The sequence below is a fragment of the Bombina bombina genome, chromosome 3 (assembly GCF_027579735.1).
Source record: "Bombina bombina isolate aBomBom1 chromosome 3, aBomBom1.pri, whole genome shotgun sequence".
Classification (NCBI taxonomy): Eukaryota; Metazoa; Chordata; class Amphibia; order Anura; family Bombinatoridae; genus Bombina; species Bombina bombina.
The window spans coordinates 893,857,803-893,873,622 of NC_069501.1; the positions used below are offsets into that span (position 1 = coordinate 893,857,803).

At 38.2% G+C, this 15,820-nt stretch overlaps 1 protein-coding gene across 1 annotated transcript in view; it reads left to right on the forward strand.

Moving 5' to 3' along the window:
• MYCBP2 (MYC binding protein 2) overlaps window positions 1-15,820 on the forward strand; it is a gene marked incomplete in the record, with an annotated part of 1,460,675 nt that overhangs the window by 843,034 nt on the left and 601,821 nt on the right. Inside the window, 2 exon segments of the mRNA XM_053707907.1 lie at window positions 6,198-6,298; window positions 6,467-6,682. Of these exon segments, the coding sequence (XP_053563882.1) occupies window positions 6,198-6,298; window positions 6,467-6,682 (317 nt within the window).

The following is a 15,820-nucleotide window of genomic DNA, read 5'->3' on the forward strand; positions in this document are numbered from 1 at the left end:
GAAGGTATGGAAATTGAACGATTAGTGCTTAGTCATAGAGATTTCTCTGACTCAGTGATTAATACTATGTTGCAGGCTCGTAAATCTGTTTCTAGAAAGATGTATTATTGAGTTTGGAAGACTTACATTTCTTGGTGTTCTTCTCATAAATTCTCTTGGCATTCTTTTAGAATTCCTAGAATTTTACAGTTTCTTCTGGATGGTTTGGATAAATGTTTGTCTGCTAGTTCCTTGAAAGGACAAATCTCTGCTCTTTCTGTTTTATTCCACAGGACAATTGCTAAACTTCCTGATTCATTGTTTTGTACAGGCTTTACAGGCTCTTCCATTTGAGCCTATGCATTCTTTGGCTATTAAACTACTTTCTTGGAAAGTGTTGTTCCTTTTGGCTATCTCTTCTGCTAGAAGAGTTTCTGAATTATCTGCTCTTTCTTGTGAATCTCCTTATCTGATTTTTCCTCAGGATAAGGCAGTTTTGCGGACTTCATTTAAATTCTTACCTAAGGTTGTGAATTCTAACATCATTAATAGAGAAATTGCTGTCCCTTCTTTGTATCCTAATCCTAAGAATTCTTTGGAGAGATCTTTACATTCTATGTATGTGGTGAGAGCTCTGAAAATATAATGTTGAAGCCACTAAAGATTTCAGGAAGACTTCTGGTCTATTTTTTATCTTTTCTGGTTCCAGGAAAGGTTAGAAGGCTTCTGCCGTTTATTTGGCATCGTGGTTAAAACTTTTGATTCATCAAGCTTATTTGGAGTCGGGTAAAGCCCCCCACCTCAGAGAATTACAGCTCATTCTACTAGATCAGTTTCCACTTCTTGGGCTTTTAAGAATGAATCTTCAGTTGATCAGATTTGCAAAGCAGCAACTTGGTCTTCTTTGCATACATTTTCTAAATTCTACCGTTTTGATGTATTTGCTTCTTCGGAAGCAGTTTTTGGTAGGAAAGTTCTTCAGGCAGCTGTTTCAGTTTGATTCTTCTGCTTATGATTTAATTTTTTATTTTTTGAGAATTAACTTATATTTGGGTTTTGGATTATTTGTTTTCAGCAAAATGGCTGTTTCTTTCATGTAATTAGCAAGAGTCCATGAGCTAGTGACGTATGGGATATACATTCCTACCAGGAGGGGCAAAGTTTCCCAAACCTCAAAATGCCTATAAATACACCCCTCACCACACCCACAATTCAGTTTTACAAACTTTGCCTCCGATGGAGGTGGTGAAGTAAGTTTGTGCTAGATTCTACGTTGATATGCGCTCCGCAGCAAGTTGGAGCCCGGTTTTCCTCTCAGCGTGCAGTGAATGTCAGAGGGATGTGAGGAGAGTATTGCCTATTTGAATGCAGTGATCTCCTTCTACGGGGTCTATTTCATAGGTTCTCTGTTATCGGTCGTAGAGATTAATCTCTTACCTCCCTTTTCAGATCGACGATATACTCTTATATATACCATTACCTCTGCTGATTCTCGTTTCAGTACTGGTTTGGCTTTCTACAAACATGTAGATGAGTGTCCTGGGGTAAGTAAATCTTATTTTCTGTGACACTCTAAGCTATGGTTGGGCACTTTGTTTATAAAGTTCTAAATATATGTATTCAAACATTTATTTGCCTTGACTCAGAATGTTCAACTTTCCTTATTTTTCAGACAGTCAGTTTCAGATTTGGGATAATGCATTTGATTTAATCATTTTTTTCTTACCTTCAAAAATTTGACTCTTTTTCCCTGTGGGCTGTTAGGCTCGCGGGGGCTGAAAATGCTTCATTTTATTGCGTCATTCTTGGCGCGGACTTTTTTGGCGCAAAAATTCTTTTCCGTTTCCGGCGTCATACGTGTCGCCGGAAGTTGCGTCATTTTTGACGTTATTTTGCGCCAAAAATGTCGGCGTTCCGGATGTGGCGTCATTTTTGGCGCCAAAAGCATTTAGGCGCCAAATAATGTGGGCGTCTTATTTGGCGCTAAAAAATATGGGCGTCGCTTTTGTCTCCACATTATTTAAGTCTCATTTTTCATTGCTTCTGGTTGCTAGAAGCTTCTTGTTTGGCATTTTTTCCCATTCCTGAAACTGTCATTTAAGGAATTTGATCAATTTTGCTTTATATGTTGTTTTTTCTCTTACATATTGCAAGATGTCTCACGTTGCATCTGAGTCAGAAGATACTACAGGAAAATCGCTGTCTAGTGCTGGATCTACCAAAGCTAAGTGTATCTGCTGTAAACTTTTGGTAGCTATTCCTCCAGCTGTTGTTTGTATTGATTGTCATGACAAACTTGTTAATGCAGATAATATTTCCTTTAGTAAAGTACCATTGCCTGTTGCAGTTCCTTCAACATCTAAGGTGCAGAATGTTCCTGATAACATAAGAGATTTTGTTTCTGAATCCATAAAGAAGGCTATGTCTGTTATTTCTCCTTCTAGTAAACGTAAAAAATCTTTTAAAACTTCTCTCCCTACAGATGAATTTTTAAATGAACATCATCATTCTGATTCTGATGACTCTTCTGGTCCAGAGGATTCTGTCTCAGAGGTTGATGCTGATAAATCTTCATATTTATTTAAAATGGAATTTATTCGTTCTTTACTTAAAGAAGTTCTAATTGCTTTAGAAATAGAGGATTCTGGTCCTCTTGATACTAATTCTAAACGTTTGGATAAGGTATTTAAATCTCCTGCTGAATCAATGGTGCAAGGATTACACAAAGATATCTCAATTAATATCTTTAAAACCGATTGTTCGACACTCTCTAACGTGGTGGACAGATCACCATCGTTTAATTCAGGGGGCTTCTTTTGTGCTTCCGACCTGGACTGTAATTTCAACAGATGCGAGTCTCACAGGTTGGGGAGCTGTGTGGGGATCTCTGACGGCACAAGGAGTTTGGGAATCTCAGGAGGTGAGATTACCGATCAATATTTTGGAACTCCGTGCAATTTTCAGAGCTCTTCAGTTTTGGCCTCTTCTGAAGAGAGAATCGTTCATTTGTTTTCAGACAGACAATGTCACAACTGTGGCATACATCAATCATCAAGGAGGAACTCACAGTCCTCTGGCTATGAAAGAAGTATCTCGAATTTTAGTTTGGGCGGAATCCAGCTCCTGTCTAATCTCTGCGGTTCATATCCCAGGTGTAGACAATTGGGAAGCGGATTATCTCAGTCGCCAAACGTTGCATCCGGGCGAATGGTCTCTTCACCCAGAGGTATTTCTTCAGATTGTTCAAATGTGGGAACTTCCAGAAATAGATTTGATGGCGTCCCATCTAAACAAGAAACTTCCCAGGTATCTGTCCAGATCCCGGGATCCTCAGGCGGAAGCAGTGGATGCATTATCACTTCCTTGGAAGTATCATCCTGCCTATATCTTTCCGCCTCTAGTTCTTCTTCCAAGAGTAATCTCCAAGATTCTGAAGGAATGCTCGTTTGTTCTGCTGGTAGCTCCGGCATGGCCTCACAGGTTTTGGTATGCGGATCTTGTCCGGATGGCCTCTTGCCAACCGTGGACTCTTCCGTTAAGACCAGACCTTCTGTCACAAGGTCCTTTTTTCCATCAGGATCTGAAATCCTTAAATTTAAAGGTATGGAGATTGAACGCTTGATTCTTAGTCAAAGAGGTTTCTCTGACTCTGTGATTAATACTATGTTACAGGCTCGTAAATCTGTATCTAGAGAGATATATTATAGAGTCTGGAAGACTTCTATTTCTTGGTGTATTTCTCATCATTTTTCTTGGCATTCTTTTAGAATACCGAGAATTTTACAGTTTCTTCAGGATGGTTTAGATAAAGGTTTGTCCGCAAGTTCCTTGAAAGGACAAATCTCTGCTCTTTCTGTTCTTTTTCACAGAAAGATTGCTATTCTTCCTGATATTTATTGTTTTGTACAAGCCTTGGTTCGTATAAAACCTGTCATTAAGTCAATTTCTCCTCCTTGGAGTTTGAATTTGGTTCTGGGGGCTCTTCAAGCTCCTCCGTTTGAACCTATGCATTCATTGGACATTAAATTACTTTCTTGGAAAGTTTTGTTCCTTTTGGCCATCTCTTCTGCCAGAAGAGTTTCTGAATTATCTGCTCTTTCTTGTGAGTCTCCTTTTCTGATTTTTCATCAGGATAAGGCGGTGTTGCGAACTTCTTTTGAATTTTTACCTAAAGTTGTGAATTCCAACAACATTAGTAGAGAAATTGTGGTTCCTTCATTATGTCCTAATCCTAAGAATTCTAAGGAGAAATCGTTGCATTCTTTGGATGTTGTTAGAGCTTTGAAATATTATGTTGAAGCTACTAAATCTTTCCGAAAGACTTCTAGTCTATTTGTTATCTTTTCCGGTTCTAGAAAAGGCCAGAAAGCTTCTGCCATTTCTTTGGCATCTTGGTTGAAATCTTTAATTCATCTTGCCTATGTTGAGTCGGGTAAAACTCCGCCTCAGAGAATTACAGCTCATTCTACTAGGTCAGTTTCTACTTCCTGGGCGTTTAGGAATGAAGCTTCGGTTGATCAGATTTGCAAAGCAGCAACTTGGTCCTCTTTGCATACTTTTACTAAATTCTACCATTTTGATGTATTTTCTTCTTCTGAAGCAGTTTTTGGTAGAAAAGTACTTCAGGCAGCGGTTTCAGTTTGAATCTTCTGCTTATGTTTTTCGTTAAACTTTATTTTGGGTGTGGATTATTTTCAGCAGGAATTGGCTGTCTTTATTTTATCCCTCCCTCTCTAGTGACTCTTGTGTGGAAAGATCCACATCTTGGGTAATCATTATCCCATACGTCACTAGCTCATGGGCTCTTGCTAATTACATGAAAGAAAACATAATTTATGTAAGAACTTACCTGATAAATTCATTTCTTTCATATTAGCAAGAGTCCATGAGGCCCGCCCTTTTTTTGTGGTGGTTATGATTTTGTATAAAGCACAATTATTCCAATTCCTTATTTTATATGCTTTCGCACTTTTTTATCACCCCATTTCTTGGCTATTCGTTAAACTGAATTGTGGGTGTGGTGAGGGGTGTATTTATAGGCATTTTGAGGTTTGGGAAACTTTGCCCCTCCTGGTAGGAATGTATATCCCATACGTCACTAGCTCATGGACTCTTGCTAATATGAAAGAAATGAATTTATCAGGTAAGTTCTTACATAAATTATGTTTTTTATTTTGTCCCTCCCTCTCTAGTGACTCTTGCGTGGAGTTCCACATCTTGCTATCCCATACGTCACTAGCTCATGTTCTCTTGCCAATTACATGAAAGAAAACATAATTTATGCAAGAACTTACCTGATAAATTCATTTCTTTCATATTGGCAAGAGTCCATGAGGCCCACCCTTTATATGGTGGTTATGATTTTTTTGTATAAAGCACAATTATTTCCAAATTCCTTTGTTGATGCTTTTTACTCCTTTGTTTTTCACCCCACTTCTTGGCTGTTCGTTAAACTGAATTGTGGGTGTGGTGAGGGGGTGTATTTATAGGCATTTTGAGGTTTAGGAAACTTTGCCCCTCCTGGTAGGATTGTATATCTCATATGTCACTAGCTCATGGACTCTTGCCAATATGAAAGTAATTAATCAGGTAAGTTCTTACATAAATTATGTTTTCCACATATGATGACTTGTGGACTCTCACCATCATGAAAGAAATTAATTTATAATTTTGTTGGGTTTTTTTTTTAGACCTAAGTGCTATTGCAACCACCAAGGCAGGTTGTAATGGATAAGCAGTTTGCATCCCCAAATGTTCAGAAATCTACTGTAATAAGATTTCAGCCATTCGTATTTGAAATCTTCAAGAAAAAACTCACAAAAAAATCATTTCTTTGCCAGATTATTAGAATGCTGAGAAGTGGTTTTGATGGCAACAAGAAAAAGTAGTGAAATTTCAAAGTAGCAAAACAAGATAAAATATTTGACTGCAATAAATTATATCATCAGTGATGCATAGTGGTTTATTTGCTAAAGTGACTGTAATGTCCCTTTGTTATTGTGTGCCAGTTGTTTGTAAATTTTCATCTATGCCTTTGGAAGCAAAGATTTAGAAAACCTGTGTTAGTGTTATAGAGGTGAGTTAACAAAGGTAGCACATACTGTTGTTGTTGGTGAATCTTGAATAAATGCTAATACATTTTTACTATATACCAATTCAAATATATTGAGTTGCATGTTTTATGCTTATTTTTATATTTATTTTTCTCCTCCTTCTAGCTGAGGACATTCCAGAACTGCTTAGTTCTTCGAGTTTGTTTTCCTTGCTGCTTCCTCTTTTGATAGCATACATTGGACCGGTAGCAGCTGCTATTCCAAAGGTAATGATAAATATTCTTTCTACAACTCTCTCTCTCTCTCTCTGATTGATATTACAGTTGCTTTGTTTTATTGCCTCTAATTTGAACAATTGTGTATAAAATATATTCATACGATTGTTGCCCTGTAACTGTTGTATTGTAGTTGCATATTCTATTTATTTTTTTTAGGCAGCCGTTGAAGTGTTTGGTCTTGTTCGTCAACTGCTTCCCTCTGTGGCCGTTCTGAACCAGAAATATGCTCCTCCTACATTTAATCCCAACCAGTCCACAGATAGCACGACTGGTAATCAGCCTGAGCAACTGTCTGCATGTACTACTTCCAGTCACTATGCAGTCCTTGAAAGTGAACATCCCTACAAACCTGCCAGTGTAATGCATTATAAGGTACAATTGTCACATCTCTTTGTTATTTTAGCTTTTGTCCATTTTATACTTTTGAACTGAACATTTGTATCACGTACACTGATGTATTTGAATTGAAATGTAATATATGAATTTGTTTTTTAAACTATGTTATATTTAACCCTCAGATTCCCATTTTAACCGATATTGGTGGATGGAAACATTGTATTCAGCTCTTTGGCTTACTTTTCTTACATGAAAAAATCAAAAGGTGTGGCTGTTTAAATTAGTTTAGCTACCCAATATACTTTCATGATATAACTTGAACATCTGTTGTTCGAACATTCTGATGGGGGGTAAATAAAATAAAAATAAAAAACATGAATCAAAATCTAGAGGCTACGACAGATAATTGATTTAGTATCGATGATGATTGCCTAATGGGTTTCTATGCAGATTTATTTTTCACTCAAAAGGGCCATTGCAGGCACTAATTTGTTAGAGCATGTTGTTTTAGAACTACTGCTCTTGCATGTCTATATGTTTAAACACTGCAAAGATATTAAAGGCACTTTTAAAGTATTACTCAATCATCTAGATAACAAAAGTAGGTGAAAAAGATTTTTTTTCCTAAGATATGGAGAGTTGACAGCGTCATTCCAATTACTAGTGGCCAGCAGGAGGAGACAAAGAGCATCACAGCAAAGCTGTTAAGTGTCTCTCCCCTACACATAATCCCCAGTCATTCTCTTTACCTTTGTCAATGAAGGAGGTGAGGTTTGGTGTCTGAAGAAATTAATTCCTTTTTTGGGTACTTTTCCATGCAAGCAAGGATTTTGGTTTAGCTTAGTCCATGTCAATCTCTTCAGTAGAGGAGTGGTGGCTTTTAAGCAGTTAGGAATTTGTGAGGTCGTCCTTACTTTGTTTCCTAACATATTGATGGCCTAGTTATAGCAAGCCAGAGTTGGTTACTCTGTTCTTTCTTTTTTCTACAGGTCTCTGGAAGGTTGTTTCCTAAAACGCCTTGTGAGCTGTCTTCCTGCCGGACAGCTAGACTACATGTAAGTGCCTTTTTTCTTCTAGGTGTCAATGAAAACTTGCACTGAGAAGTTTTGCTGCAGTATTTTTTGGGACATATTAATCCTTTAGAAAGGATTTTATAATTGGCAGTGTGCAGACAATTGGTATATGTGTGAGACTAAGGGGATAATTTTGATATGTTTTGGGATATTTGCCCTGAGGCTGTCTATATATACGTTTTAATTAGTCTGAGGAATTAAAAATAAGACTTTTAAATTTTGGGACCGTTATTTGGGCAAGATCGTTATATCTAGCTCTGTCATACTGTATTATTTACTTGCCAGTTGTGTTAAAGCGTGCCTTTGTTTCTGCGCATTTTAATTTTTTTTGCTGGTCACGTGACCCTCCCCTTTCACCCGGGTTAGTTCCTGAAAGTAGCGGCGCCATTTTAAGCTGCTTTTGAATGTCGGATCGTTTATCGATCATTTGTGCAGCTCTTTCTTCGTGGTGAGAGGTCTATGTTAAGATTGAAGGGTCAGGTAGGACACCTCAGTCAATCTAAGGTGTAGAGGTACCTTTTTATTTGTAAGATAACGAATAAACGTATCAAAATTTTCTGTGATATTTAAAGGGATACTAAACCCTCATTTTTTCTTTCATGATTCAGATAGAGCATGCAATTTTAAACAACTTTCTAATTTACTCCTATTATCAATTTTTCTTTGTTCTCATGTTATCTTGATTTGAAAAAGCAGTAATAAAAGGTTAGGAGCCGGCCCATTTTTTAGTTCAGCACCTTGGTAGAGCTGCTGATTGGTTTGCTACATTTAGCCACAAATCAGCAAGTGCTACCCATGTGCTGAACAAAAAATGGTCTGGCTCTAAAGCTTACATACAGTACTGCTTTTTCAAATCAAGATAGCATGAGAACAAAGAAAAATTGAAAATAGGAGTAAAATAGAAAGGTGCTTAAAATCTCATGCTCTATCTGAATCATGAAATAAAAAAAATGGGTTTAGTATCCCTTTAAAAAAAAAAAAGATTTGTCTCAATGTCATTTTATTTTCTGGTCATTCCAATTAATTGGGCATTATTTTTATCAAGGACATGGATCAGGGATCTCCTATGGATATAGAATGCTTATTGTGTCTTGAGGCCCAAATTGTTTTCCCTATGCAATTTTGTTCCTCATGTTTACAAAAGACTTTAAAATATAAAGATGAACGTATTGATTCTTATGTCTCTCCGTATAATGCTGTTCAGGCAATGCCACAGCTTTCTCCACAAACGTCCCAATCCTCAATGGTTACACATATTGTGCCCAGCAATTCCCCTCAGCCTCCTGGTGGAGTTTTTGTGCCATCAGATTTTGCAGCACAGATAACTTCTGTGATATCTGCGGCATTATCTGCTTTTCCCATGTTGGGGAAGTGCAAGAGGAAAACTAAACATTTTTCAGAGTGTAAGGTATCTGTTCCGTCTGCTGCTATGCACCTTTTCCTCCCTCATAAGTCTAATGAGGATACCTCGGTAGCCTCTGAGGGTGAAATCTCCGATTCGGAGAGCATAATTCCTTCATCTGATACTGAAGAAGTAAACTTCAGATTTAAGCTTGAACACCTTTGTGTGTTTTATTAAAGGACTTATTGGCTACTTTGGACAACTCCGATACTCCTGTCGTTGTCAACCCTAAGAAATCTAGTAAACTTAAAGGGGTAGTCTACACCAGAATTGCTATTGTTTTAAAATATAGATAATCCTTTTATTACCCATTTCCCAGTTTTGCATAACTAACACAGTTATAATAATATACTTTTAACCTCTGTGATTATCTTGTATCTAAGCCTCTGCAAACTGCCCCTTTTTTCAGTTCTTTTGACAGACTTGCAGTCTAGCCAATCAGTGCCTGCTCCCAGATAACTTCTTGTGCACGAGCACAGTGTTATCTATATGAAATATGTGAACTAACACCCTCTAGTGGTGAAAAACTGTTAAAATGCAATCTGAAAGAGGTGGGCTTCAAGGCCTAAGAAATTAGCATATGAACCTCCTAGGTTAAGCTTTCAACTAAGAATACCAAGAGAACAAAGCAAAATTAGTGATAAAAGTAAATTGGAAAATTGTTTAAAATTACATTCTCTATCTGAATCATGAAAGTTTATTTTGGCCTAGACTGTCCCTTTAATAAATACTATGATTTTCCTTCCTCTGTGGAAGTATTTCCTGTTCCAGACCATGTGACGAAGATTATTTCAAAGGAATGGGAGAAACAGGGATACCTTTTTTCCCCATCTCCCATTTTTACAAAGATGTTTCCTGTTACTGACTCCATTAAAGATTCATGGCACACGGTGCCTAAAGTAGAAGGGGCTCTTTCTACTCTGGCTAAGAGAACTACGATCCCTATACAGGATAGCTGCTTCTTTAAGGATCCCATGGACAAGAAGCTGGAGGCTTATTTGAAAAAGATATATGTTCATCAGGGTCTTCAGTGGCAACCTGCAGTTTATATTGCCACAGTAGCAAGTGCTGCATCCTATTGGTGCGATGCCTTGTCTGAATCTATTTTAGTTGAGACTCCGTTAGAGGAGATCCAAGATAGGGAAACTAGCCAATTCCTTTATTTCTGATGCTAACATGCAAGTTATTAGACTGGGAGCCAAGGTGTCTGTTTTCACTGTCCTAGCCCACCAGGCTTTTTGGATAAAGTCTTGGTCAGCTGATGTTACCTCCAAGTCCAAGCTTCTGGCGCTTCCTTACAAGGGTAAAACCTTGTTCGGACCTGGTCTGGCAGAAATAATTTGATATTACGGATGGAAAAGGGTCTTATTTACCTCAAGACAAGAAGAACAGACCTAAAGGACGTCAAAGTAATTTTCATTCTTTTCGTAACTTGAAAGGACAAAAGTCTTCCTCTCACTCTTCCAAGCAGGAGCAGTCCAAGTCTTCTTGGAAGCCCAATCAGTCTTGGAACAAAGGGAAGCAGTCAAAGTAACCCTCAAATGAATCTAAGTCAGCATGAAGGGTCTGCCCCCGGCCCGGGATCAGATGAAGTGGGGGGCAGACGGTCCCTGTTTTGTCCAGCGTGGATTCGAGTTCTCCCAGATCCTTGGGCTGTGGCAGGGGAGGCCTGGGGGGAAATCCAGTCAAATGGCCCATTGCAACAACGAATCAGCTCACAGGACCCACCGCAGGCCACAGCCAGTAGGATCCACCGCAGGCCACAGCCAGACCCACTGCAGGACCCATGGTCAGCAGAACCCACCACAGGCCACTGCAGGACCCATGGCCAGCAGAACCAACCACAGGCCATAGCAGGACCCACAGCCAGCAGGACCCACCAGGAATAACCTTTACTGAAGCCAACTGGGAACAGAGAGTGCATTTTCACTTCCAATTCTTGGAATTAGAACTTAGTTTTCAAAGTCTAATTGCAGAAAAGGTGGCAACATAATGAAAGTTTTTTGCAAAGGTGTTTTACTATACTTTATTTAAAATGTTGTATTATTATATCAAACGGCTAGATTACCAGTTGTGCGTTAGGCTTAAAAAGCAGCGTTGGCCGGTCCCAACGCTGCTTTTTAACGCCCCTGGTATTCTCTGGTATTACGAGTCTTGCAGGTACAGGTGTACCGCTCACTTTTTTGGCCAGACTCGGAAATACCGCAAATCCACTTATGTCAATTGCGTATCCTATATTTTCAATGGGACTTGCATAGCGCCAGTATTACGAGTCTGACCAAAAGTGAGCGGTAGACCCTTTCCTGCCAAGCCTGGTAACGCATTTAAAAATTAGTAGTTAAGAGTTTTACACTACAACGCCGTAGCATAAAACTCTTAACTAAAGTGCTAAAAAGTACACTAACACCCATAAACTACCTATTAACCCCTAAACTACCTATTAACCCCTAAACCGAGGCCCCGCCACATCGCAAACTCTAAAATATATATTTTAACCCCTAATCTGCCAAACCGGATATCACTGCCACTATAATAAATATATCAACCCCTAAACCGCCGCACTCCCGCATTGCAAACACAAGTTAAATATTATTAACCCCTAATCTGCCGCCCCCAACGTCGCCGCCACTATATTAAATGTATTAAACCCTAAACCTAAGTCTAACCCTAACCCCCCTAACTTAAATATAATTACAATAAATCTAAATAAAATTACTACAATTAACTAATTCCTATTTAAAACTAAATACCTATAAAATAAACCCTAAACTAGCTACAATATAACTAATAGTTACATTGTAGCTAGCTTAGGGTTTATTTTTATTTTACAGGCAACTTTGTATTTATTTTAACTAGGTAGAATAGTTATTAAATAGTTATTAACTATTTAATAACTTCCTAGTTAAAATAAATACAAATTTACCTGTAAAATAAAAATAAACCCTAAGCTAGCTACAATGTAACTATTAGTTATATTGTAGCTAGTTTAGGGTTTATTTTATAGGTAAGTATAAAACCTAACCTAAGTTACACTAACACTACACTATAATTAAATAAATTAACTAAATTAAATACAATTAAGATAAGATTATCTAAAGTACAAAAAAAACCCCACTAAATTACAGAAAATAATAAAGAAATTACAAGATTTTTAAACTAATTACACCTACTCTAATCCCCCTAACAAAATAAAAAAGTCCCCCCCCCCAAAAAAAAAAAAAGCCCAGCCCTACACTAAATTACAAATAGCCCTTAAAAGGGCCTTTTGCGGGACATTGCCCCTAAGTAATCGGCTCTTTTACCTGTAAAAAAAAAAAAAAAGTGCAAATACCCCCAAAAACCCACCACCCACACAACCAACTCTACTCTAAAACCCACCCAATCCGCCCTTAAAAAAACCTAACACTAACCCCCTGAAGATCACCTTACCGGGAGACGTCTTCACCCAACCGGGCCGAAGTCTTCACCCAACCGGGCCGAAGTCCTCAACGAAGCCGGGAGAAGTCTTCATCCAACCAGGCAGAAGTGGTCCTCCAGACGGGCAGAAGTCTTCATCCAGACAGCATCTTCTATCTTCATCCATCCGGCGTGGAGCAGGTCCATCTTCAAGACATCGCACGCGGAGCATCCTCTTCTTTCCACGGCCGACGACTGAATGAAGGTTCCTTTAAATGACGTCATCCAAGATGGCGTCCCTTCAATTTTGATTGGCTGATAAAATTCTATCAGCCAATCGGAATTAAGGTAGACAAAAATCCTATTGGCTGATGCAATCAGCCAATAGGATTAAGTTCAATCCTATTAGCTGATCCAATCAGCCAATTGGATTGAGCTGGCATTCTATTGGCTGATGCAATCAGCCAATAGAATGCCAGTTCAATCCTATTGGCTGATTGCATCAGCCAATAGGATTTTTTCTACCTTAATTCCGATTGGCTGATAGAATTCTATCAGCCAATCGGAATTGAAGGGATGCCATCTTGGATGACGTCATTTAAAGGAACCTTCATTTAGTCGTCGGCCGTGGAATTAAGAGGATGTTAGTTAGGAGGTTAGTGTTAGTTTTTTTTTAGCGGGGATTGTGTGGGTTTTAGAGTAGGGTTGGTTGTGTGGGTGGTGGGTTTTAATGTTGGGGGGGGATTGTAAAAATGTTTTCAGGTAAATGAGCTGATTACTTTGGGGCAATGCCCCGCAAAAGGCCCTTTTAAGGGCTATTTGTAATTTAGTGTTGGGTAGGGCTTTTTTTTTGGGGGGGCGGTCTTTTTTATTTTGTTAGGGGTAGATAATTTTATTTCATTGTAATTAATTGTATTTAATTTAGGTAATTAATTTAATTATAGTGTAGTGTTAGGTGTAATTGTAACTTAGGTTAGGTTTTATTTTACTGGTACATTTGTATTTATTTTAGCTAGGTAGTTATTAAATAGTTAATAACTATTTAATAACTATTGTACCTAATTAAAATAAATACAAACTTGCCTGTAAAATAAAAATAAACCTTTAGTTAGATACAATGCAACTATTTGTTATATTGTAGCTAGCTTAGGGTTTATTTTATAGGTAAGTATTTAGTTTTAAATAGGAATTATTTAGTTAATTGTAGTAATTTTATTTAGATTTATTTAAATTATATTTAAGTTAGGGGGAGGGGGGTTAGGGTTAGGTTTAGACTTAGGTTTAGGGGTTAATAACTTTATTATAGTGGTGGTGATGTTGTGGGAGGCAGATTAGGGGTTAATAAATGTAGTAAGGTTGCAGCGACATTGGGGGCGGCAGATTAGGGGTTAATAAATATAATGTACGTGTCGGTGATGTTGGGGGCAGCAGATTAGGGGTTAATAAGTATAATGTAGGTGGTGGCGGTGTCCGGAGCGGCAGATTAGGGGTTAATATAATGTAGGTTTCGGGGGTGGCAGATTAGGGGTGTTTAGACTCGGGGTTCATGTTAGGGTGTTGGGTGTAGACATAACTTTTATTTCCCCATAGGAATCAATGGAGCTGCGTTAGGAGCTTTACGCTGCTTTTTTGCAGGTGTTTTTTCAGCCGGCTCTCCCCCATTGATACCTATGGGAAAATCGTGCACAAGCACGATTAGCCAGCTCACCGCTAACGTAAGCAGCTCTGGTATTGAGGTGAGATGTGGAGCAAAATTTTTCTCTTTGCTCACTTTTTTTGCAGTTAACGCCGGGTTTGTAAAAACCTGTAATACCAGCGCTGTCTGTAAGTGAGCTGTGAGCATAAACTGCTCGTTAGCACCGCACAGCTTCTAACGCAAAACTTGGAATCTAGGTGACTGTACGTTCCTTAAAAGATGTGGGCTGGTGGAATGTGTCGGCCAGATTTTTTTTCATGGGGTTAAAGGAAAACTTTTGAGCAGTTTTTTCTGCAATGATTTTAAACCATTGATTTTTTTTTTTTTTTTTTTTTTTTTTTTATCACATTCATTGCCTCTTTAAAAATACAGTGACCATGTAGGCTGGTAGAATTGAAGGTCTGTACACACCGGATTAACAACTAAATAAAAAATCTAAAATTTCTTCTAAACTATATAAGCTACAGTTAGAGCGATCACACATTGCCTATTATTTTTCATGCTGCATGGAGTGTGTGCAGCCCTCATGTACACCTAAAGCCATGTTGCTTTCCTATTTAAACTACTGATCTCTCGTATTAACACCTTGAATGCTACAATCACCGGATGCCAATGTGACACAAAGAGGAGCCCCACATGTATTGTAACCTAAAATTCAGTAAATAATATAATATATGAATGTACATACAAAGTGCTCACTGCATCCCACACCAGAGCTGCCACTCCTAGGTTAGCGCCATAGTGCTGGGTTATACGCAGGGCTGAAAACAATCTTCGATATGCGTTGCTTCAGGACAATTCAAAAATAGACTATATTTACAGCATGGATGCAGGATAAAAACACACTTGCAAGTGTAAGACAAAGGGCTTGATGTGTTTCGGCTTACGCCGTCATCAGAAGCCTAAGTCATGATATCCACCTACACTTATTTAAAGGCATTACAACTTCCTGATAGGTTAATTACATAATTACACATTTAGATTTTAAATAGATTAACCCCTTAAATCCCCAACTTCTTATCCTTCTCCTTATATAGATCTATATTAGTCTTTGGTAACTAATCTTTGATCATAACATAACTATCCCCCTTTATCCAAATTCCCATTCTTATAACATGTTTTAAAACTAAAACTATGTAAGAGATTATTTATGTAAAAGCCTGGCAAGGATATCAAAGCTTTGTATACATATAAGTTCCCTTATCTATGAACCCTAAGGTACACTCTTATTTAATTAGGGTAAAGTTTGCGTCAAAGCATACGGATAAAAGCCAGGACAGGAAAAGATTATATGGGGGGGGGGGGGGGTATCTCCACACATTAATTAAATCTGCTTCAGTATTAAAACCTAGCAGCAATCTCATTTGCAAAGAAAAAATCCCAAATGCTTCCCGTTTGGACAACAGCATATCTAAATTTCCTCCTCTCTCTGTTAGGCTGACTTTCTCAATCACTTGCCACTTAAATGATTTGAACTGTCCTTTGTGTTTATCTATAAAATGTGCAGCTAATGCAGAACAGGTGGTAGATGTGAAGATATCAATTAAATGCTCTCTTATCCTTACCTCCTTAGTGGTCATACCCACATATTGCATCTTACACTCCGC